This window comes from Sapajus apella, unplaced genomic scaffold (assembly GCF_009761245.1).
Source record: "Sapajus apella isolate SASKATOON/1434 unplaced genomic scaffold, GSC_monkey_1.0 scaffold44, whole genome shotgun sequence".
NCBI lineage: Eukaryota > Metazoa > Chordata > Mammalia > Primates > Cebidae > Sapajus > Sapajus apella.
The window spans coordinates 2,877,637-2,903,611 of NW_022436984.1; the positions used below are offsets into that span (position 1 = coordinate 2,877,637).

General features: G+C 44.0%; 1 protein-coding gene across 1 annotated transcript in view; it reads right to left on the reverse strand.

Moving 5' to 3' along the window:
* The window catches only part of ALK (ALK receptor tyrosine kinase), a 756,557-nt gene that overhangs the window by 7,142 nt on the left and 723,440 nt on the right, over positions 1 to 25,975 (reverse strand). Inside the window, exons 24-28 of the mRNA XM_032239194.1 lie at positions 19,594 to 19,691; positions 15,198 to 15,290; positions 12,881 to 12,982; positions 3,805 to 3,939; positions 3,023 to 3,113 (exon numbers count right to left, since the gene is read on the reverse strand). Coding sequence (XP_032095085.1) covers positions 3,023 to 3,113; positions 3,805 to 3,939; positions 12,881 to 12,982; positions 15,198 to 15,290; positions 19,594 to 19,691 — 519 coding nt within the window. The remainder of the gene's footprint in view (positions 1 to 3,022; positions 3,114 to 3,804; positions 3,940 to 12,880; positions 12,983 to 15,197; positions 15,291 to 19,593; positions 19,692 to 25,975) is intronic.

Below are 25,975 nucleotides of genomic sequence, written 5' to 3' on the forward strand. Positions count from 1 at the left end.
CCCCTTCCCAGCTTGCAAAAAACTGCCCTAAACCTCTGTAACTTTCCACTGTTTAGCCCAAACCTATAAAACCAACTCCTATCCCATTGCCCTTTGCTGAATCTCTTTTTGGCCTCAGCCCGCCCGCACCCAGGGAAATAAACAGCCGTGTTGCTCACACAAAGCCTGTTTGGGGGTCTCTTCATTCAGAGTGTGCATTTTAACAAACATTAAAATTATATTATTTCAGTCTAGTTCCAGTAAAATCTTTCCAACTTAAAAAAAAAAAAAAAAAAAAAAGCCGGGCGCAGTGGCTCACACCTGTAATCCCAGCACTTTGGGAGGCCGAGGTGGGTGGATCACGAGGTCAAGAGATCGAGACCATCCTGGTCAACATGGTGAAACCCCGTCTCTACTAAAAATACAAAAAATTAGCTGGGCATGGTGGCGCATGCCTGTAATCCCAGCTACTCAGGAGGCTGAGGCAGGAGAATTGCCTGAACCCAGGAGGCGGAGGTTGCGGTGAGCCGAGATCGCGCCATTGCACTCCAGCCTGGGTAACAAGAGTGAAACTGTCCCCAAAAAAAAAAAAAAAGCCTATGTGTTTGACTTAAAAAGTGGTGGGAGGGGGAGGAGGAGAGGAGGCACGTGCCATGTTGGCTTACGGGGTTTATTTTTTGTTCTCTTCCTAGCTACCTTCCATTTCCATTTGGGTACTCTACACTTGATTATAACTTTTCCTGTGCCACATCATCACATGTACATCTACCATAATGCAGGATTTAAAAAATTTTGGGACAGTCTTGCTTGGTCACCCAGGCTGAAGTGCAGTGGTGCAATCTTGGCTCACTGCAACCTCTGCCTCCTGAGTTCAAGCCATTCTCCTGCCTCAGCCTCCCGAGTAGCTGGGATTACTGGACCCCACCCACTAATTTGTGTATTTTTGGTAGAGACTGGGTTTCACCATGTTGGCCAGGCTGGTGTTGAACTCCTGACCTCAGGTGTTGCACCTGCCTCGAACCTCCCAGGGTGCTGGGATTATAGGCATGAGCCACCACACGGAGCCTACAGGGATTCTTTAACTAGTTTAAATGTGAAGGATCCTTTGTGCAACCCAGGAAATGCTGAAGTGCTTTGAGGAAAACCATTTATAAAAACTTTGTGCTGGATCATTTTCACGGTAATAGATTGTAACATAGAAGAATAGAAGCAGTTGCCAGAAGTTTAAGGAAAGTTTGTGGAAATTAAATTTGGAGAAAGTCATTAATATTTTATGCAAATTGAGAAAAGACCCTCATTACCTGAGTAACAGAAAAACACATTAATGTTCATGATTAAAATAGTTTAAAAATAAAAAATAACTACCTTTGACTCATTAAAAAGTTCTTTAGTTCCTTGTTTTTTAGTAATTTATATAGTGAATAATTTAAAATATGCTTGTGTAAAACTGCCTCCTTTTAAGAAGGATATTATATACTCCTATACACTCAAAAATACTAAGAAGGTATGTAAGTTTAAGTGGGTGTATTCCATTCATATGACAACAAAATAACCTAATGTCATTAAATAAAGTTCTCTGAAAGAACCCCCCAAAACTTGACACAGGAAGTCTGTATAGATAAAAATGTCAGCTCACCCACCTGAGCTGGAAGGAATAAGAGGATGGAGTAGTGAGGCTGGAAAATGACTACGGTTTGAAAAATGTGTCTGTCTTTGGTCACAAAGAGGAGGAGGGGATTTCAAGAAATAGTGGGTAGGCCAGGCGCAGTGGCTCACACTTGGAATCCCAGCACTTTGGGAGGCCAAAGCGGGCAGATCACTTGAGGTCAGGCGTTTGAGAGCAGCCTGGCCAACATGGCAAAACCCTGTCTCTACTAAAAATACACAAAATTAGCTGGGTATGGTGACCCTTGCCTGTAATCCCGGTTATTCAGGAGGCTGAGGCAGGAGAATCACCTGAACCCAGGAGGTGGACGTCGCAGTAAGCCAAGATAGTGCCACTGCACTCCAATCTGGGTGACAGAGCAAGACTCCATCCCAAAAATAAAATAAATAGATATTGGTTTATCGACTCTTCTAAAAGATTCTCAGAATGAGATATCCTGGTAGAATGAGAGCTGAGAGAGGGAAAGAAAGCGGGTACAGGGAAGAGATGACTGTACAGAACAAAGGCCTGGTGATGCCGGCAGCCAGGCTGGCCTTGAAGGGGAGGTGAGCACGGGAAGGTAGGTGGGAAGAAATGGCTGCAGAGGCAGAGAAGTTTGTATGAGAGGCAGGGGGGAAACAAGGGCATTCTCATAATCTCTACCCTCTTGGTGAGGGAGGACACATAGCTGTCTACTGAAAATGTGGGAGAGAAAGAAGTCAAAATTTAGAGTCATTACTAAAGGAATGGGGGAGGGATCTGTATGGGAACCCACAGGATTGCTAGAAAAATGTCTGACTTGGACAACCTCTTCAAGCCTTAACTCCTCGTCGATAAGGTGGGGATATTTTGCATTCCTCAGTAAGGATAAAACAAAATACGCACAAAGTGAATTGTACAGTATGAATGATATGCAAGTATTATTGATGTTAAAATTTCTTCAGACTACTTTGAAATTCCATTCCCTTAATCCTCCTGACCTATATAGTTGGGGATATATATATAGGCAGTTAATTATTTCATATGTTGTTATTTCTCCAGCCAGGCTCTCAACTATTTGAGAGCAGATGTGTTCCACACTTCTGTGAAGCTTCAATTTTGACTAATAGAACTTTAGGCCCCCAGAAGGGACTTGGTAAATTCTTGTGGACTGGATTGATTCCCGAGTCTTACTGTGTGTCTGGCACTGTGTCGTGTGCTGGTGAAGTTACTAGTACTTATTTTACAAAATGGGCAAATGGAGACACCAATCATTTCATTTTAGAGAACATTAATATTCACTCTCATGGATATAAATCTACTCTGATTAGCTCGGCCTATTTCATATTTTGGTATTTGCCATCTTTAAGGCTTTTTCATATAGACTAAACGTTGGTCAAGAGGAGAAAATGTTTCTACCTGGGTGCAGTATTCAATCCTCTCCAAAATGATGGCGAAGTTGGGCCTGTCTTCAGGCTGATGTTGCCAGCACTGAGTCATTATCCGGTATCTGAAAGAATAATCACATGAATTAAAATCAGGAGAAGCACAAGGATGAAACATATATTTTCTCCCAGCCCTTTTCAAAATGAGACCACGGTTGCATGGATAATTTGAGGGTGGGAACTCATGTAGGCCCCATGTGCTTGGCATATGCTGCCCCCTGCTGATAGGTTAAGGAAGAGTGCGCAGGTGTACAGGTGTCCAACACAGACATGCTGGTGTTTATGTGAAATACAGCTGCTCTCATTCCATTCCTGAATTAAAGCCACTTTGGGACAGAAATTCCAATTATATTTCCCATCTGCCTTGCTTGTGGGAAGGAGGTGAGGGGTGCCAGGCAGGGCAGCAGACATTGCAGGGAATGGAAATCTTTGAAAGAGACTCAGACATATGGTGTAGGGAAACAGGGGTGAGGCCTGGGACACACATTCCCAGGAAGAGCTTGGGGAATGTAGATCTGGTGAGTCCACTGCCCATAGCCAGACAATGGATACTTTTTCTGGGATGGCATCATTGCTTTTAAGGGCCTGGGAGACCAACCCATTTCATTGAAGTCGCAGTCACATTCCCATCTTGGGGCATATTAAAGGAAGAAGCCATCTGCCCCTTCATCTTAAAGAAGCATATGTGGCTCTGGATATTTTTTGAAAAGAAAAACTGCTTAGTAACTAGTAGAAATGTTCCTAAAAGAGTCATACACAGGCCCAGGGCAGTTCTTAGGTGGGTCCATCCGGCCTCCACTGGTGACGAACTCCAGAACTTCCTGGTTGCTTTTGCTGGGGTATGGCATATATCCCAGAGAAAATATTTCCCACAGGAGCACTCCGAAGGACCTGAGCATGAGACAGAGGACATGGAGATGGATATAGACACACCCACCCACACTCACAGACATACAGACATACAATTTCAACCCTTTTTTTTCCATTATACACTTTTCCATAATAGAGAATTCTTAAAATGTAGAAACATTTAAAAAATGAGAAAATACATGTGATGCTCCCTTAAAAGACTACCACTATTAATTTTTAAGTCATTTCTTCGCTTAGACTTTTTTTTTTCACTTAGTTGCAGTTATATTCAATATGGAATTTTGAACCTCGATTTTTCTGCACATTTCATTATAGTATAAACATTTTCCATGCCAGTGCATTTTGTAAATAACATTTGGAGTGGCTAGTGGCTACAAAGCATTCCGTTGAGTAGTTGGTTTGCCTTATTTCCACATTGCTTTCAATTTTCAAAATATTTAAAATACTATGGACCTCTCTGGGCATTTTTTAAAAAGGAATATTTCCTTAGGACAAATTCTCTGAATTACTAGATTAGGATGTCCAGCCAACTGATTCCATAGTCTTTCAGTTCTCTGAGCTTCAGTTTCATATATCAGATGCCCACTCATGTGCTTCACTGGCCTATTTTAATAGGCAACTCAAATTTAGCATGCCCAAACGGAACTCTTTCTGTACCTACACTATCTCCTCCTTCATTCTTTTCCAGCTCAGCAGCACCTCTGGTTACGCATTTGTTCAAGCCCAAAACCCAGGAGTTGTCCTTGATTCCATTCTCCCACACCCCTCCACTTCCCATCCAACAGTCAGCAGTCCTGTTAACCCTGCTTTCAAGATAGAACTTGAATCCGGATAGGATAATCTAGTAATTCAGGATAATTACAGAATGAAAATGTAGGATAATTCTAGTAAAATAACTAGATCAAAATAATGTGAATATTGACAACTTCTTGGTACTTATTGTCTATCTGGTTTCTAAATGTGTTACTCTATTCATCTATCAGCATCATGTAAAAGCGTGGTAGACACCCTCGCAGCATTGGGTATTCTTAATAATGACAACTTTTGCAGATTTTAAGGCAAAAAATGGCAGAATATTTTAAATTATGTTTATTGACGTGATAATTAACATGGTTGAATGTTTTCCCAAGTGTTTATTAATTAAGTTCCCTTTGTTGTCCTGCAAATTGCCCACTTTTATCTGCTGGGACAAATTGGAATTTATCAGTTTTCTTTTTGATTTGTCAGCACTCCTTGTATGTCAGAGATGTTAACCTTTTATTAAAAAATTTAAATAATTGCTTTTCTTTTCTTTTTTTGAGACAGATTCTTACTCTGTTGCCCAGGCTGGAATGCAGTGGCGCCATCTTGGCTTACTGCAACCTCCACCTTCCAGGTTCAAGAGATTCTCCTGCCTCAGCCTCCCGAGCAGCTGGGATTACAGGCGCCCACCACAACACCTGGCTAGTCTTTGTATTTTTAGTAGAGACAGGGTTTCACCATGTTGGCCAGGCTGGTCTTGAACTCCTGACCTCAGGTGATCCACCCACTTCGGCCTCCCAAAGTACTGGGATAATAGGCATGAGCCACCACCCCTGGCCTTATTAGTTGCTTTCTAATGCTACTTTTTAGCATACCAAAGATTTTTATTTTTAGATAGTCAAACCTATTTTTTGAATGTCATGATTTCCTCTATTTATTTTATAGTTATACAATCTTCCCTTCACCAAAGATTAGATCAATATTTGCTATCTTCTTCTAGTTTGTGTTTGTTTTTCCTCTCTTCTTAAATCTGGTTGGAATTTAATTTGGTGTCTAGTGTGAGGTAAGGACCTAAATTGATTTGCTTTCCAAATAACTACTCTTCCAACACTATGCATGAGATAATTTCCTCCTTACCCATTGACTTGTGATTAAAAACAGGTCTGTTTCTGGCTATATTTCCACTTCATCTATTTGTCTGCTTCTTGCATTGATATCACTCTGTTTTACTTTTTGTGTATTTAATATCTGATAGGGCATTTTTCTCTATTTCTCTTTAAAAAATATTTGATTTCTATTTGGTGTTTTAAATAACCTTTATGAGATGAACTCTTCATGTTCTAACAGAATCACCTTTTGTATTTTGTAAAAAAAAAAACCTTAAACCACGACTCTAATGATCAGCTTTTTGACAAAGCCTATCTTTTAGTGTCTGGTTGTAGTTTTCTAAGGTTAGCAAATACTACCACAAAAATTGTAGAAAACTATAGTGTCTCCACCCTCTAAGAAGCATGACGTGCTTTTATTGTCATCTTTGTGAAATGTCAAACACTCTTGTGAGAAGGGTTGGGCAGATATTTTCCACATTTTTCAGGTAAGAAAGTTGAAGCAAAGGTTTTTATACAACTCATCTGGGACAGACTGGAATATATTACTAGACCTCTTGATTTTGCTACCTACAAATTGCCTGCCACGTATATTATTCCTTTCTGTTTGACGGTCTTCTCTTCAAGGCAAAACTAGGCAAAATCAAATGAGCAAGAAACTGGCAATAAGGCCTAAAGAATTATAGCTATATGTTTTCTGCTTTTCTAGAGAGATATAGGCTATAGTATCCTTTGAGAGCATAACAGAACTGCACATGGAGATTTATTTTCTTAGAGTTCAAGAGAGCAAGAAGTGGTACTGGTCATAGAATTTTGATAATTTCTGGCAAGGATTGTCATATTTGCAAATAACAATGCCAGACACCTAGTTAAATTTGAGTTCCAGATAAGCAACAAATAATTTTTTTAGTATATGTATGCTCCAATATTTATATTAAAAAACTGTTTACTGTGCATCTGAAATTCAATTTAACTGCCGCTTTGTAGTTTATCTAGAAACCCTACAGATAGGGCAAATCTGTATTTTGTATGCCACTTGGCTCTTTCATCACCTATAAGCCTGTCCTAAATAGGAGTGACAAAGCCCAAAGCTTTGTACTAGAGCATTTAAAAATCAAATAAAGAGAAATATATATATATATTAAAACTTCACTTCTTTTGATATTAAACTTGCTCTGCCTGAAATGATAGAAGTAGCATACATTATTGCTGATTAAACTGTTAAACATGTGAATCAATAAAGATAACAATCTGATAAAAAGATTTTAAAATAAGCTGCTCTGTATCAGCCTTTAAAAGCTACATTTTTTCTTTAATGATAACCTGAAAGGAGGTCATGATTAAAGACAACCATTGTGTAAGAGATAGTCTCCAGGTGGGATTGAGGGTGTGCTCTTAGGAAAACGGGAGCCAAAAGTTACTATCTTTAAATGTCCATCCAGCAGATTCCAAGATCTCATGCAGTTCTCTGAGCCTCAGTTTGATGTATCAGATGCCCACTCATCAGTTTCACTGGCCTATTTTAATAGGCAACTTATATTTAACATGCCCAAACAGAACTCTTTCTGAACACACACCATCTCCTCCTTCATTCTTTCCCAATTCAGAAGCACCTCTGGTTATACATTTGTTCAAGCCTCAAACCCACAGAAGTCATCCTTGATTCCGTTATCCCATACCCCTCCACTTCCCATCCAACAGTCAGCAGTCCTGTTAACTCTACATTCAAGATAGATCTGAGGCTGGACACTGTGGCTCACACTTGTAATCCCAGCACTTTGGGAGGCTGAGGCAGGCAGATCACTTGAGGTCAGGAGTTCAAGACCAGCCTGGCCAAGATGGTGAGACACCTGTCTCTAGTAAAAATACAAAAATTAGCTGAGTGTGGTAGCACATGCCTATTATCCCAGTTACTTGGGAGGCTGAGGTGAGAGGCGGAGGTTACAGCGAGGTGAGCTTGCACCACTGCACTCCAGCCTGGGTGACAGAGCAAGACCCCGTCTCAAAAAAAAAAAAAAAAAAAAAGACCTTGAATCTCACTACTTTGCACTACCTCCACTGCTACCACCAAGCCACGCCCCTCTCCTCTTTCAGCTAGCAATGTGCAGGATTTTCTTAACTGGTTTCCTTCTTCACATAACCACCTCTACTATAAATTCAATGGCAGAGGGACTTTTTTTTTTTTTATAGCAAAGATTGAATTAAACTTACTAGCTTCTGCACAGCAAAAGAAACTATCATTAGAGAGAACCGGCAACCAACAGAATGGGAAAAATTTTTTGCAATCTACCCATCTGACAAAGGGCTAATATCCAGAATCTGCAAAGAACTTAAACAAATATACAAGAAAACACCAAACAACCCCATCAAAAAGTGGGCAAAGTATATGAACAGACACTTCTTAAAAGACGACATGTATGCAGCCAACAAACATATGAAAAAAAGCTCATCACTGGTCATTAGAGAAATGCAAACCAAAACCACATTGAGATACCATCTCATGCCAGTTAGAATGGCAATCACTAAAAAAATCAGGAGTAACAGATGCTGGAGAGGATGTGGAGAAATAGGAACACTTTTATACACTGTTGGTGGGAGTGTAAATTAGTTCAACCATAGATAGTGTGGAAATTCCTCAAGGATCTAGCACTAGAAATACCGTTTGACCCAGCAATCCCATTACTGAGTATATACCCAAAGGATTATAAATCATTCTGTTATAAAGATACAAATGTAACATACCCAAATGGAGCTCTTTGTGACTGCATCTCATCTCCTCCTGTGTTCACTGCAGCACTGCTCACAATAGCAAAGACTTGGAACCAACCCAAATGCCCAGCAATAATAGACTGGATAAAGAAAATGTGGCACATATACACCATAGAATACTATGCAGCCATAAAAAAGGATGAGTTCATGTCCTTTGTAGGGACATGGATGCAGCTGGAAAGCACCATTGTCAGCAAACTGACACAAGAACAGAAAGCCAAACACCGCATGTTCTCACTCATAAGTGGGTGTTGAACAGTGAGAACACATGGACACAGGGAGAGTAACATCGCTCACTGGGGCCTGTAAGGGGGTGGGGGCTAAGGGAGGGATAGCAGGGAGTGGGGGTATAGGGGAGGGATAGTAGGGGGTGGGGGGATTGGGGAGAGATAACAGGAGAAAATACCTAATGTAGGTGACAGGTGGATAGATGCAGCAAACCACCATGGCACGTGTAAACCTATGTAACAAACTTGCACGTTCTGCACATGTACCCCAGAACTTAAAGTATAATAATAAAAAAAAAGCAAAGATCATATCACACTCCTGCTTACAACCCTTCAACCGGCATCCCATGGTGTTTAGAATAAAACCTGCATTCCCTCATCTGGGTTCTAAGGCTGTCTGTGTTCTGACCCGGCCAGCTGCTTCCATCTCTTCCACTCCTACTCGCCCTGGGCTCCCTTAGCTCCGATCACCAGGACTTGTTTTCATTCCTCAGCAAGCAAGCTAGGCTCCTTCCTACCTCTGGCTGTTCACACTGGCTTTTCCTGCAGCCTGGAAAGCCTTTCTTACAGATCTTTCCAAGGCCTGCCCTTTCTTTCAGGTATTGAAGTTACTTCCTGCAAGGAGCTTCTCCAACCCACCTTTGAAAAAAAAAAAAAAAAATCTGGCTCCTCCTTCTGCTTGATTGTCTTATAGCACTTCCCAATCCCTGCAGTTATGTCATTTAAGTACTTCAATTGTGAAACAATCTAACCTTTAAAAAGGAACAGAATATCTATGTATCTAGATGTTAATCTTTTGACTTATGTCAGTTCTCTCTTTATAAAGACTGAGACAGGGAGTCCCCACCTCCTTCTCTCCCCTCCCCTGAAGTTAGACTGTATCCTACCCTTGTATGTTTCACATTTTTAAACAATGTGTGAAAGCACAAACAATAAAGACTGTATTATAGACATTTTTATATAGTTATATATAAATGACATCCTATTCCTTTTTGTAATTTGCTTCTTCTCCACTGAACACTGTTTTCTATATTTCTCTATGTTGATATATGAAGGTTTAGCGTTTTCTTTTATACTGCTGAATAGTTTTCCATGATATAAGTAAACCGCAGTTAATTTTTCCACCTCCTAGTTGAGGGGTAGTTGGGTTGGATTTTGTTTTTGTTTTGCTTTTTCTCTGTTGCAAACAATGCTGCAAGTGAACATGTCTCCTCCCCCAAGTCTATTTGTGTCATCTTCTCTCTAATGTAGATACTTAAAAAAATAGGATTGTTGGGTCATAGGATGTGCATATGTTCAGGACAATTACTTCATTACTTGAGTTATTCTCTGTCTCTGGATTCCCCTGGTTGCTGGTGCTCTAACTTCACTGCATATCAGAATCATCTGTTAAAAGGCAGATTGTGGAGTCCCATCCCTAGAGTTTCTGTTGTAACGGGCCTGAGGATTTGCAGTGCCAACAAGTTCCCAGGTGGTGCTGATGGACCACACTTAGAGATCCACTGGGTTAGGTTAAAACCAGATCACACTGGTGTAAAAACAACAAAGGCTCTTGCTCTCATTATCTAACATGGTTAGAAAGGCAGCTTTGACCATCATGGCCGCATTATCTTATAGCATGATCTCAACACCAGGCTTTCAAAATGTGGAGGATCTTCATTCATTCACTGTCTTCTTAAGTTTTCTATGGTGCTGTTAACTGATTTGATGCCATTTGGATTTCTTATTTTTTTTCTCTTTCTTTTTTTTTTTTTTTTTTTTTTTTTACTATTAAATTGCTTCTTCGTGGAAGCTTGCAGGATCTTTATCACCATTGGCCTGAAATTTCATGAGGATGTGTCCTTTTTATCCATGGTGACTGGCACTTGGTGAATTCTTTCGTTCTGGAAATTTATGTCCTGTGCTAGGAAATCTTGAATTGTTTCTCTGATGTTTTCTCTTCACTCCTCTGTTCCTTCTCTCTGCGGCCCCTATTTTGTCAGCTAATTGGACTTTTTGGTCTACTCCCCTTGATTTTTAAAATAAAAATTTCTTATATTTTCCTATATTTTCCATCTCTTTATAGTTTTATTTTCTGGAAGGTTTATTTAGCTTCACACTCCATCCTTTTCATTACTTTTGCATTTCTGTCATCAAATTTTTAAATAATATGACTTTTTTTTTTTTTTTTTTTAGAACAGTTCAAACTTGGAAGAACCTGTGAATACAGAGAGTTCTCCTATACCTCACGCTCGGTTCCTACTGTTAGCATCACATTAGTGTGGTATACTTGTTACAATTACTGAGCCACAATTAAGGCATTACTGACCAAAACCTGTACTTTATTCACATTTCCTTAGTTTTCACTGACTCTCCTTTTTCTAGTCCAGAATTCCACAAGGATATCACATTACATTTAGTTGTTCTGTTTCTTTAGGCTTCTCTTGACTATGACAACATCTCCGACTTTCCTTGTTTATGACCTTGACAAGGTTGAGGATCTGGTCAGGGAGTGTGTAGAATATTCCTCAATAGGGATTTGTCTGTTTTTCTCAGGATTGGACTGTGGTTATGGGATGTGGGGAGGGAGAAGACCACAAAGGTAAAGGACCATTTCCATCACATCAGGGGTACATACTGGCAACATGACCTAGCACTGTTATATTTTGAGACGGAGTTTCGCTCTTGTTGCCCAGGCTGGAGTGCAGTTGTGCAATCTCAGTTCACTACAACCTCTACCTCCCAGGTTCAAGTGTTTCTCCTGCCTCACCTTCCTGAGTAGCTGGGATTATAGACATGTGCCACCACGCCCGGCTAATTTTTGTATTTTTAGTAGAGGTGGGATTTCACCATGTTGGCCAGGATGGTCTCGAACTTCTGACCTCAGATGATCTACCCACCTTGGCCTCCCAAAGCGCTGGGATTATAGGCATGAGCCACCATGCTTGGCCCTAGACTTATCACTGTTGAGAGTGACCTTGAGCACCTGGCTGAGGTGGTGTTTGTCAGGTCTCTCCACTCTGAAGTTTCTCTTTTCCCCTCTGCCCCAGCCTTGTACTCTTTGGAAGAAAGTGAGAACACGCAGCCCACACAGGCATCACGGTAGCCATGCCCATCTCCTTGAGGGCGCCTCTTATCACATTTGTATTTCCTTTTCCTCCTAAAAGTATTGTTTAGAATAACCTTTTGTCCTCCATTTATGGTTGCCATAGTTTTTTTGATCTTCTGGAGTTTTAAAAAAGTTTTCCTAAACTTTTTACATGTTTCTTCTTTCAAGTTCCACATTATATGTCTGTTTTCTTCAGATTAGAATCTTTTCTCAAATGTTTGTTAATTGTTGGCTGTCCGTTAATATTTTAAGACAGGACATTAGGAAGCCAATGGAAAGTTCTGTGTAAGACATTGGCTGGTGGGCAGCCCGATTGCTTGGCTAATTTTTAAATTTTTGGTAGAGATGGGGCCTTGCTATGCTACCCAGGCTGGTCTTGAACTCCTGGGCTCAAGCAGTCCTTCTGCTTCAGCCTCCCGAAGTATTGGGATTGCAGGTGTGTGCAACTGTGCCTGGCCTACACCCCTACTCTCAATTTCTGGGCCTTTCTGGGGCTCTCAGGCAGAGGGAGCCGGCTGTGCTCCCGGATCGGGACTGTTGGTTTAGATAGCCACGTTCTAGTCTTCTCAGTAAGGCACCACTTGTTCATGACTTCCCAGTTTCCCAAATTTTGTCATTGTTGTATATTTGCAGGGTTTAATGCAATTAAAACACTCCATTTGTTGGCGGGTGTGTGTTTGTCCTTTGTGAGGGGTACGGGTTCAATCCACCATTTAAAATTACCTGTGGCTGTTAATGTGTGGTCCTCCAGGCAGCAATGGCGGCATCACTCCAGGACTTGTTACAAACACAAATTCTCAGCTAGATTCCAGACCTTCTGAATCATAAACTCCCAGGGCAGGGTCCAATAATCTGAATTTTAACACGCCTTTATGAATTCTGATATATGCTCACATTTGAGAACCACTTTCTTGTTTTTTCCCTCCCTACTAATACAGGGGCTCCTGGCTTAAGAGTGTGGGATCGTTTGGCCCAGGAGCACCACCTTACGGCCTCAGGGAAACCTGGAGTGTGCTAGCAGAAAGACTTACCATGTGTCTGTTTTAGAAGTGAATATTCCTTCCATGAAGGCCTCTGGGGGCATCCACTTAACTGGCAGCATTGCACAGCCTCCCTTTCTGTAGTAGCTTGCCCTGTGGGGAAGAGGAGGAAAGCCAAAGTAGGATCTGGAGACGGCATTAAGCATCAGCTCTGCCGGCAAAGTTGAGAAAGTGGCAACAATAGAGTCTACCCATTAAAGGTCTGAAATTAACCAAGGGTCCTTGGCGGTTCAAGAGGAGAGCAGGGGGACACAGATCATTTAGTTAAGAACTTTGGTGTCGTTTAATAGAAGAGCAAACAGCCCACGAGAGGCACGAGGGGAATGATTGATGCAATGACTAAGATACCTGCTGGCAGATGTTTAGCTCTGCCTGTTGGGTTTTGTTTATTGTAACTCACAATGAGTAACATTACTCCAGCCTTAGAAGTATAATGTGTTCCTGATGATCTGCAGTAATGCAAGTTCCAAAATGGGAGAACTGAGAGCAGGGTTTGTGTCTTCATCATTTTGGACCCACTGATACTCACATAGTATTTAGTTTAGTATAGGAAATCAACCAATCATCTAGACAGCTGCCTGAATGCTGCTCCCATGACATACCCAGACAAAAGATCATAGGGCTAGGTGTGGAGTTAACTTACAAGGTAGATGAATTAATTTACTAGTTTTCATCAATAATGCCATTAATGCAACGCACTGATAAAAACCAATAAATTAACTCATCTGCCTTTTAAGCCAATTGCATGTCTAGCCTGGTGTTCTCCTGTCTATGTTACAGGAGGCAGCTTCCTGCCAGCTGTCTACATTAATTAATTACTTCAATAAACATATATTGAATATTTAGTATGTGTCAGGTACTCTGCCATGTGCTGAGGACATAATAAGTCACTCACTCTCCCAAGGATATTGTTTAGTGGAAGAAATGGATATCTATGCATTGCAATATAGAACAACACATACAATAATGCAGGTGTGTGCAAGGCTCAGTGACACAAATGAAGAATTGATTCATTCTACTCGAGGCAGGAGTCAGGGACAGGGGAAGCTTCACAGAAGGGCCCTGATGGAGCTGAATAGCAAAGATGCTCTCCCAGAAGACCATTCCTGACCTGTGCCATTGCACAACGCACAGAGTAGGTGGGCAGTGAAGGACTGTCAGTAACTTAGGGTGGTGGAAGCCTGGAGTTGGGAGCTGTCAGAACTGAGCCTGGGAAGGAAGAGTCAGATAACAGAGGGCTGAGAAGTCATGCTACAGCGTTTGTATTTGAAATAAGAGGCAGTCCCAGGGTATTCTGAGAAAGCAGAGGAGAGAACACTGAGCTTGCGGGTAGCATTAGAAGGTGAAGTGGAGCAGACCAGAGAAGTATGATGGAAAGCAGTGGTAGGCGCTCCAGAGATGTCCTTCCTAACCCCGTCTTCCACGTGCTGCTGCCCCTGGTAACGTGATAACCTCAGCACGCTCGCCCCTCTGGGGACTGTTACCGTGTTCAACTGAGGCCTTCAGGGTGGTGTCTGGATCAGTTCCACTCTAAAGAGTTAAAGCTCCACATAACCCTTGCTCCTTTCCCTACCCCTGTGAGTTAGGGAAGGGCTCAGCCCATGCAAGGAGGAACTTACTCAACTCACACAGCAAGTCAATGTTGTAAATAATCAGGAAAAAAAAAAAAAAAAGAACTAGGGGCAGAGAAGAGAAGAGTGAAGTAAAGCACAATTAAAGTATTAGCTTTTAAAATTGAAAAAAAAATTAATTTAAAAAATGTAGCCTTGAGAATGTGACAGGGAAAAAGAAATAAGTCTGCGCTAAGTACTGAGGGGCTTTGCACTACGCTCCATATCCCCTGCGGCGGCTAAAGCTGAGCGGTGAGCTGGGCCGCGTCCTGCCGGAGCTGCGGGGCAGGTGCCTGCGGTGATAGAAGCCACAGCCATTTAGGATTCCTGAGTATTGCTAAGAGGAGTTGAAGAAGTTAAATAAGTTCACTTTGAAGGTCTTTCCACTTCAAGTCTCCAAGTTATCCACATCTCAGAGCATGGCGGGATCAGAGAGTCGGAACCTGAACGACAGGATAGACAACCTAATTAAGAACTTGGTGTTAATTATTGCAGGAAGTGTGATCCCCGATTTAGGCCTTCAGGCGTGGTCACTGATTAAGGTTTCCCATTTCCTGAAAAGGGACTTAGTGAAATTTTAGGTGGAAAGTTGACAGGGTAACAGGAGATAATATAAGGAACAAGCGGCGACACCCCATTCGCTTGAGGGGACAAGGGGGAGGAGACAGACCTTGAGGGGTGATGCCATCTTTACTCACCGGTAGATGTCTCGGGCCATCCCAAAGTCCCCAATCTTGGCCACTCTTCCAGGGCCTGGACAGGTCAAGAGGCAGTTCCTGGCAGCAATGTCTCTGGGAAGAAAGAAAATGCATTTCCTAATTTTATCCCTAGGAAGATAAGTGTACAACCTCCATCGCTAAGATTTTGTCTCTAAGCTGAAGTTTAGATAGTTCCTTCTGTTTCCTATATTTCCTTTGGTATAGCATACTTCGGTATGAGAGAAGCAGCCTTACCAATTGTAGGCCTCACAACTAGCAGAGAAATGGAAAAGCATTAGGGAAAATGATTAAAAATGTTTAATGGGACAGTAACAATGAAATGAAGGAACTAGGATTTATTGGCCTTCTGCTGCGTGCTAAGTGGTGTAAGTTCTCACAACAACCCTTTAAGATACAAGGTGCTATTACTGTCCTCATTCTAGTTTTAAAAAAGTAAGTTAAAAGTAGATAACATAAGGCCATAAGGAATGCCGTTTGGCTTTAGGCAGATTTAGTACAAAGCACTGGCTGGTTTCTGCCAGTTGTTTGAAAAAGTGTTTTAAAACAGCATGGCTTCCCTGATACCAAATTCTAGTAGATTAAGACGTTTCCGGCTGAATGTGGTGGCTCATGCTGTAATCCCAGCACTTTGGGAGGCAAAGGCGGGCAGATCACGAGGTCAGAAGATTGACAGCATCCTGGCCAACATGGTGAGAACCCATCTCTACTAAAAATACAAAAATTAGCTGGGCATGGTGGCATGTGCCTTTATCCCAGCTGCTCGGGAGGCTGAGGCAGGAGGATTGCTTGAACCAGGGAACTGGAGGTTGCAGTGCGTGAAGAATATGCCATTGCACTCCAGCCTGGTGACAGAGTGAGACTTTGTCTCAGAAAAAAAAAAAATCCCAAATATTTTTATTTGTTTTTTGAGACAGTCTTGCTCTGCTGCCGAGGTTGGAATGCGGCGGCACAATCTCAGCTCACTGCAATCTCTGCCTCCCGGATTCAAACAATTTTCCTGCCTTAGCCTCCCAAGTAGCTGGGACTACAGGCGTGCACCACCAAACCCGGCTAATTTTTTATATTTTTAGTAGAGATGGGGTTTCACTAAGTTGGCCAGACTGGTCTCAAACTCCTGACATCAGATGATCCACCTGCTTAGGCCTCCGAAAGTTGTTGTTGTTGTTGTTTTTTTTTTAAATAAGCCATTATGGTTCTTTGGTCCATGATTTTATTCAAAGCCTCTGCTAAGCTACATGGCTGAAGCATCGCTTCTTTCAGGTAATAAAGTTGTCATCTCTGTTGTTGACTCCAGATGGCTTGCTTTCCTGTAGCCCGCCTCTGAGGCACGGTCAACTGCCCTCCAGGACTCCTCAGCTTCTACTCTCCGACTGCTCCCCATTCTGGACATGCATGTGGGAATGAAGGACACAGCCAGAAGAAGTCTGGAGTGGGTCTCTAATGTTAAGGTCCTATGCAGAAAAAAACAAGATGCACTTAGGGAGCACAGCTGCTGTTTTCTGATCCTAGGTTGAGAAAGGACTTAGAGAATCAACTGGCTGCTAGGATTGTATTTAAAAAATAGGATCTTGATTGGGGATCATGGCTGAGGGTGCCAGAGTCATGGGTTCAGGTGGAGATTCATGTTGTTAATGCTGCTGACCTGATCCGGAGGTTTAAGTTGAATTTTGAGGTGATGTATAAAATGCCCCTATAAAACCATAAAAGCATAACACATATGACATCAAAAAGGAAGAAAAATAGTTGGCTATATAGCCATTAATTCTCAAGAGAAATATAGCAAAATAGACCAGGAATAATATTTATGGCTCCAGAAAAGTCTTTACGCTGATGCGTATGGAATGGTTGTTTTAAAAAGTGATCTTGAATTTAATGGCAAGTAAGTAAATGCAATATACAGAACACACCAAGAGTTGGTAAAATGACACATCATTCATGAAATGGCAATAAACCATGTCCAAAGGGAAAGGATCTAATTTATTAAAAAAAAATGGAAGCATGTGGATCTGATGAGGAAGTTCCACTATGAATTCCAAAAGTGTAAAAGTACACATGTGTGGAAGTCCATGAATCTTAGGAGCAGGTAAATGGTGGAGGGAGAGAGAGAATTCGAGGCAACTCTGTTGTGGATATGTCCCATAGACCTCTTAGCTAGTTAGAATATGTCAAAGACTTTTTTCGTACAAATGACCAAATTACCCTGGAAGAAAAGCTTTGATTGAGATGGACAATTTCTGCCAGAAGTTTTCTTTTTTCTTTTTTTTTTTTTTTTTGAGACGGAGTTTCGCTCTTGTTACCCAGGCTGGAGTGCAATGGCGTGATCTTGGCTCACCGCAACCTCCGCCTCCTGGGTTCAGGCAATTCTCCTGCCTCAGCCTCCCGAGTAGCCGGGACTACAGGCACGCGACACCATGCCCAGCTAATTTTTTGTATTTTTAGTAGAGACGAGGTTTCACCATGTTGACCAGGATGGTCTCGATCTCTTGACCTCATGATCCACCCACCTCAGCCTCCCAAGTGCTGGGATTACAGGTGTGAGCCACCGCGCCCGGCCAGAAGTTTTCTTTTGCTTAAAACAGATTATCTGATACTGCTTTGATTTGGTGTTGGACAATTTCTTAAAAAGGAGGAAAGAGCAAAAAATGATTACTCTGGGATCTAATTCTAACCTTCAGTAACTATTTCTAGATGTGGAAGTGAGAGGAGTCTTGAGGGAATGTAATCCTGTTAACATTAAAACAACAGAGCATTGGACATCATCAAAATATCTTGTGGCTGTAGGAAAGCAGATGTCAAAAGGTCAAGGGAAAAATGGACATGATCACTCAGCCGAGAATCTGTATGCTAGGGTGACCAACGTGGGCAGAGATTAAAAAAATAAATCCCAATGCTAAGCAAAGGAAGACATTTGGTCACTGAAGGGACGCAGGTTGCTCTCAGGGGAGTCCAGACTTGAAGCACACGGACAAAAGATGGAAAGATGACTCTAGCAAAGGATGAGTTCAAAAGGAGCACAGCTCTGTCTTGACTGAGTCATAGAACCGCAAAGCCCAGAGTTGAGATTTATGGAAAATTTTGGGTACCACGCAAAGGACAAGAGCAGGACTGGGGAGTGGGGAAAGGGCTGAAAAACTACCTTAAAAAAACAGAACAGAACTGACACACTCTTAGAAGCAGCAGATGGTAGAGCTGGTCCCAGCTCCTTTTTTGCTTCCATTATTTCTGTGAAACAGCATGACCTGCACGGCGGAAAGGGTTAGAAGCGAGAGGAAGAACTGAAGGGCAAAATGATGAAGTGACAGGAACAGCATAAGCTCTTTTTGGAACTTAGGCAAGTGTACTTCCTGATCTCTCGTTTCCCCATGTTTATTAGGGAAAAAGCAAAGCTTGCTTTATATTTGCATAATTTTCTATTTCTAAGCTCATACAATATCTCTCCTTCCTACTTTGTACTTACATATTTTAATTATTATGAACATGCCTTAAACTCTTCAAAGACATGTGTTAACAAATGGTTCTGAGTTCACCAGGTTATTATTCACTAAATTAGTGGCAATTCATTAAGGAAGAGCTTTGCAAAGAGCCTGATGATCCATTTTACTTTTCTGATTTCAAGCTGTCAGCTGAGAAAGTTATCAGCTTTCACATGAAATATAATGTTCATAGCATGACGTCCCAGCCCATATAGCTTTTAAACACAAGAATCATAATAGAAATATAGAAGTAATGAAAATCATCATTATGCTTCATTTCAGAGTTTTTTGAGAAAAATTAGTGTGTCCAACAAACATTGTAACCCCACTATATGCCAAGTATACAAAGATGAATAAAACAGCGTCCTTGCTTACGAGCCACCCATTGTCAACGAGCCACCGTTCCTTAACTTCCCCATAAGGAGCCCAGTTTTCTATATGGGGGGATCTTTAAAGTGATATAGGACTTGAACATTCAAGATACAGGCAGGGGTCCTCACAGGAGGTTACGAATAACTTACAGGTCTCTAGCCCTGGCAAGGGTATTTTAGGACACCTGTTTGTTTTACATAAGGGGCAAGTGAAACCTGAATAAGTTACCATCTCAAAGACAAAGCTGAAGGGAACAGGAGCCATCACTCCTGCCTAAAATTCTAGCACTTCAGGAGGCTGAGGCGGGAGGCTCACTAGAGCCCAGGAGTTTGAGACCAGCCTGGGCAACAAAGTGAGACCCATCTCTATGAACAACAACAAAACAAAGCTGAATCATCCTACATCCAAACAACTCTGGAGGGAAACCTAATATTCTGCTCTGAAGGGGGAAGTGTGAGCCCTTGAGATGTTAGGGAAGCACACAGACAGAGTGACAGGATGACAGGAAAAGCCCGGTCACTTTGACTTACCGGTGGATGAAGTGGTTTTCCTCCAAATACTGGCAGCCACAGGCGATGTCCCGAGCCACATGCAGAAGGTCCAGCATGGCCAGGGAGGAGGGCTGGCTCTGTGGGGAGACAGAAGCGGGCCACTGAGGAGTTTGTCAGTGACGGAAATCCAAAACCCTGGCTTCCAATGCTCACAAGGAGGCAGACCGTGAACACGCAGCTCCACCAGGGGCCTTGCCCTGGCTGCACATTAGAAATCACTTGGAGGTTGAGGCAGGAGGATCCCAAGTTCAGGAGTTCAAGACCAGCCTGGCCAACATGGTGAAACCCTGTCTCTACTAAAAATACAAAAACAAAAATTAGGTGTGTGTGGTGGCAGGCACCTGTAGTCCCAGCTATTCGGGGGGCCAAGGCAGGAGAATTGCTTGAACCTGGGAGGTGGAGGTTGCAGTGAGCCGAGATCACACCATTGCACTCCAGCCTGGCTGACAGAGTTAGACTCCATCTCAAAAAACAAATAAACAAAAAACCAAAGAAATCACCGGGAGGCATGTGAAAGAATTCAGATGCCTGGGCCCCAACCCAGACCAAGGCATCCACCTCTCTGCGTGGGCACAGCGTTTGTACATTCGAACTCTTCCCAGGTAATGTTATGCTAGCGTGCAGTGAAGGCTCAGAACACCCGGACTCCGGGAAGGCAGGTTGGAGCAGGTGTTCTTTCCCTTTCAATTTATTCTGCACATTCTCTCACCCCACTCTTCGTAAGCATTTGAATACCCCCAATTTATAAACAAATTTGTGAGGGAACCACGAGGGAATAGGGGTGTTTTAAAAATCCTCGATTTAAATGTCTTAACATATTTCTTAAAACTAATTTTCTTCAAGCAGATCCAGCACTAAAGTGGATTGAAAAAGAAAAGCTTTTGGAAAATGTTGGGCAATCAAGAGCTATCTTACACTTTTCTGCCTGGGGTCTCTTTCATACAAAAGGAGATGTCACCTTCCTACCCCCTGGGGGACCTCTTGTCTTGGCCTCCTGGACAGTCTTGCTGAGCACCATGAAGCCTTTTCAGAAGGCGACATCCCTTCCTGGCCTCTAATTCCTAAAGCCCTGATGTGCGCGGCAGCTCAGCCTCATGCAGTGACCAAGTCACTGTGTTGTTCCATGTTGATTTCACCATTTCCCCGGGTCGTGTTGTTGAAGTTCTAGAGACAGGGATCTCACCCTCCCACAGCACCCAGCACAATGCTGGATACACTCTGGGGGTTCAGTGAGTGTTGGGTGTCTGGTTGATTATAGCCCCAGGCCAGGATTTACCTGGAGGAGTATGATCCAAATATCTACCCAAGAAAGCGCATGCAGGTAGGGTGTCAAATCCACTCCCTTTTAGGGCTTCCCCAAGAAAGGTGTTTAAGCTGGTGACTCTTGAGCACCTGGGCAAACTCCCTGCAGGAAATTCAGGCTTGTAGTGTTCCTATTTTGCTTTTCTTTCAAAGAGGGGGCTGAGGACTGGGCTTAGTTCTGAGGTACCCACAGGGAAATCACCGGTGTCTGAGTGCAGACTTAGCCTGCTGGGGGTTTTCTCTGGGATAAATCAGTGCCTCCCCAGGACTCCTTGGAGCAACAGCATGGGTCTGGAGGAGGCAGAACAGAGTTTTGCTTCTCTAGGCCATGCTTCAGTTCTGCGGGAGACACCTGAGAGTGGGGAGTACCCCTACCGGTGCCTTACCTTCCCCAGAGTGCACACAGGATCTGCTGTGTGGTAGGTAGGGAAGAGAAGGTCATCTCCATACTAAAGATGAGAAGGCTGAGGGCTCAGAGAGGCTAAGCGACTCAATCCAGATCATACAGCTAACAAGTCTGGAGCCAAAGCTGCCTGGAAATGGGCTTTAAGGATCTGGGTTGGGAGAGGCAGGATCCAAGGAGTTAAAATAGAGCGTCTTAGGAGAAAGTGCCTGAGGAGGGATGGAGTGTGAATAGTGCCCCACGTGTGTGTAGTGTGCATGTTATGTGCATGTGTGGCATGTGTTTTTATATGTGTGTATGGTATGTGTGGGGTGTGTGGTGTGTGTCTGGTGTGAATGTCTGTGTGGTGTATCTGTGCATGGTGTATTGCGTGTGTTGTGCATATATGTCTGGTGTGTGTGATGTGTTGTGTATACGTGTGCGGTGTGTATGCGTGTTTTGTGTGTGTGTGGTGTGTCTGGGAGGGGCTGTATGCATGGGTGGGGTGGGGTGGGGTGGGAGGAGCTGTGGACACCGGCAAACCCCATGCTGATCTAGACTCGCAGGACATCGCTAGCCAGTGCAGCCCTGTGCATCCCTCCTGGGGCAAAGAGTTGCACACCGAACTCGAATACAGCACCCACAAATGGCAAACAGCAGCCTTCAGTTGCCAGTCGAGCTGAGCCGGGCTCCACCCTGCTGGCCCCTTTGTGGCTGTGTGGCTTGGGGCTGGATGCTCAGCCTCTGGGAGCCACCGTTTCATCTGTGACAGGGACGTGGGACTGTCAGTCTCCCTGCGTTGTCAAGAGCACCCACGCCAGCAGCCCCACGCATTGCCTCATCAGGGAACCCAGGGATTGAGGGGTTGCCACACGCGAGGCCAGGGGGACTCAGAGAATGGTTTCTTGTGTTCTCTGGAGACCTCGTTAGGGGCAGAGGTACCAGGCACCATGTGAGACACAGTCCCATCTCCTGGGAAAGGTGACATATTTCTGAGAGAAACATTCATCAGTTTTGCTGTGGTGCTAGAAACACATTTTCCCTCTTCAGGAGCATGCCCTCTGTCCCTGCCAGAGGAGGCCACAGTCCTAGCTGCGCTAGAGCCTTGAGGAAGATTCTCCTCCTGGCAGTCTCTGTATCCTAGCACCCATCACCAGGGTACAAGGGCCATAGATGTCTCGGAAGCCCCAGGAGCCTGGAGTGCTGCAGGGACCAAGTCTCTCCAGGCACTGACCATGGGCCAGGCTGATCCGGTTCCCCGTCCTTGGCTGCTCAGAGCAGATGAACTGCTCCACTCATCAGCTGCACAGGGCAGACGGTCAGCAAGCTGTGGGGTGTGGGGTGTGCGTGTGTGTGGTGTGTCTGCATGTGTTGTGTATGTGTGTGTGTGGTATGTGTGGGTGGGTGTGGTATGTATGTGTGTTTTGTGTATGTGTTGTGTGTGTGTGTGTAGTATGTGTATGTGTGGGTGTGTGTGTTGTGTATGTGTTGTGTAGGGGTGTGTGGTGTGTCTGCGTGTTGTGTATGTGTGTGTGGTACGTGTGTGGGTGGTGGGTCTGCGTGTTTTGTGTATGTGTTATGTGTGTGTGTGTGTGGGGTGTGTGGTGTGTATGCGTGTTTTATGTGTTGTGTGTGGGTGTGTGGTGTGTATGCGTGTTTTCTGTATGTGTTGTGTGTGGGGTATGTGTGGGGGTGTGTGGTGTGTATGCATGTTTTGTGTATGTGTGTGTGTGGTACGTGTGCGTGTGTGGTGTGTGCGTGTTTTGTGTATGTGCTGTGTGTGGGGGTGCGTGTGGTGTGTATGCGTGTTTTGTGTATGTGTTGTGTGTGGGGGTGTGTGTGGTGTGTATGCGTGTTTTGTGTATGTGTGTGTGGTACGTGTGGGTGTGGTGTGTCTGCATGTTTTGTGTATGTGTTGTGTGTGGGGGTGTGTGGTATGTATGCGTGTTTTGTGTGTGTGGTATGTGTGGGTGTGGTGTGTATGCGTGTTTTGTGTATGTGTTGTGTATGTGTGTGGGGGTGTGTGTAGTGTGTCTGTGTATATGGTATATGTGTCTGTGGTGTGTCTGTGCATGGTGTATGTGTGTGGTGTGTACATGTGTGGAATGCATGGTGTACGCTCCCTTCAGGGCTGCCCTTTAGGCCAGCATCCTACTTTTACTGGTGAGGAAACAGGAATGATTTGTTTGGTGTCACAGCTTCTGAGGGGCTATTCCCAAAGGATGATACATTCTAAACATAAAACAGAACAACATTGAGATTGCTCCTTTTCTAAAGTATTAACAGCTTCTCACTAGCTATTCAGAGATGAACCATCAGGAAAAGGGGTAGGAACCCTTTTGCCAAGTGAAAAACAGAATAGGATTTTTGTTTTGAGACAGAGTCTCTCTGTCACCCAGGATGGAATGCAATGGCATGGCCTTGGCTCACTGCAACCTTTGCCTCTCAGGTTCAAGTGATTCTCTCACCTCAGCCTCCTGAGTGGCTGGAATTAGAGGCAACTGCCACCAGGCCTGGCTAACTTTTATATCTTTTTAGTAGAGATGGGGCCTTACCATGTTGGCCAGACTGGTCTTGAACTCCTGATCTCAGGCAATCTTCCCGTCTCAGCTTCCCAAAGGGCTGGGTTTACGCGTGTGAGACCACCATGGCCAGCAGATATTTTAAAATGGATGCATATAAAGATGAGAGGGAAGGATGAAAAAGAGGCAAAGAATGCAGATGGGAACACAACACAAAAAATGCAGCAGAAGCCCACTTTGAAAAGTAGTGAGGAACGGCCAGGTGCGGTGGTTCATGTCTGTAATCCCAGCACTCTGGGAGGCCGAGGCGGGCAGATCACTTGAAGTCAGGTGTTTGAGACCTGCCTGGCCAACATAGTGAAACCCTGTCTTTACTGAAAATACAAAAATTAGCCAGGCATGGTGGCGGATGCCTGTAATCCCAGGTACTCGGGAGGCTGAGACTCCCTTCTACCTGGGAGGTGGAAGTTGCAGTGAGTCAAAACTGAGCCACAGCCTTGGCAACAGAGCCAGACTCCATCTCAAAAAAAAAAAAAAAAAAAAAAAAAAAAATAAAAAAAAAAAGATAAAGAGTGCAGCAAGAAGTCCTCACTTTTCCGTGTCGCTGGATGCCCCTTATGTGCTTGGAGCCGGCATTGTCATCGCTGGTCCACATCAGAGACTCGCCTGTGGACTATGGACCTCTAGGACCCAAGAAGCCACCTGCATTCTGAACGTTTTCCATACAGCCACTGCCCACAGGCACTATCAGGTCCCAGGTAGTCATGACACTGTTGTGATCAGTGACCCACACCATTATAAAGGGGTTACTGGCTTCTGAATGGCTTTTGTCATTATTAACTGAATTCATAAAGTACGGCTCTTCCCTATCCCTAGCTCTTACCTATAGGAAGCCCTGCAGAAATTTTACTGAATAAATATTGGGTCTGTAGAATTTTTTGTTTTTGACATTAAAAAGGGATCTTCATTCTTGAAGAGGTGGAGTCCTGCGACCAAGGGATGTTTTCACCTGTATCCACGCATTTCATTTCCATGACAGGCGTGGCTGACCTGGGCACCCACTCTGTCCACCACGTCTGCACAGATGTTGTCTGAGGCCAGAGCCTTTTATCCCATCTCAAAGGGCCTTTGATTCTGATCTAAGATCTATGGAGTCGCTGAGCTCCAGAGCGGGCAGGAAGTGAGGACAGAGACCTTATCCGATTCTGTGCCCCAAGCCTGGTGCCTGCACACAGTAGGTCATCAGGGAATTCCTGGGAGTATCAGGATGATTCAAACAAGCAAATCAAGTGGAATTCAGGCCTCTGAAGTCCAAGTTTCAGACCCTGGAGGCACAGCTCCATCTACTCTCTCTTTACGGCACACGTCTCTTCATCCCTCATGTCCCTTGGCCAATTCACCCTCCTTCATCCTGTGTAGGATTTACTGATGTCAGTCCCCTCTGTCCGCTGGAAATCATGCTCCTTTCTCCCAGTCCACTGAATCCTCCATCTTATGAAGCTGGATTTTGTGGCCCTGAGAATCCATGCAGGAAGACCAGCACATCCTCTAAGCCCCAGGGAAGCTGCTGCCACAAACACATCCACATAGGTGGCTCTGGAGGGCCACAACTGGACATGTGAAATCAGCTCTCATGTGCCAGGATCTCAGGAAGGACAGCTTGCCTGGGCCGGGCAGGTGTATGGGAGGCGGGAGGACCATGACTGGGGTGCTGCCTGGGTATGCCTGGTTGGCAATGAGAGCCACTCAGAGGAAAAGCAGGGCCGGGGGTTGAAAGAGCAGATTGAGTGAGGGTGGGACCCTGGCCCTGAGACGTGGCCTTTCCAAGGGCAGGCCACCTCCCCATTGTGGGCATCTGTCACATGATACCTGCTGTTAGAGGTCAGAAATTGGGGGAAGTCTCCTGTTCTGACTCTCTGAAGGTGGCACTCTGGGGTTGGGGGTGAGAGAGAGAATGACCTGCCTTTCCTTGTTGGACTTTGTTCTTTGTAATATATTGCAATCATCAAAAAAGAGATGATGACAAAGGCTTTGTCTTTGAGAGAGGGAGAGAGGGGAGAAGGGGAGAGAGAAGGGGAGAGAGAAGGGGAGAGAGAAGGGGAGAGAGAAGGGGAGAGAGAAGGGGAGAGAGAAGGGGAGAGAGAAGGGGAGAGAG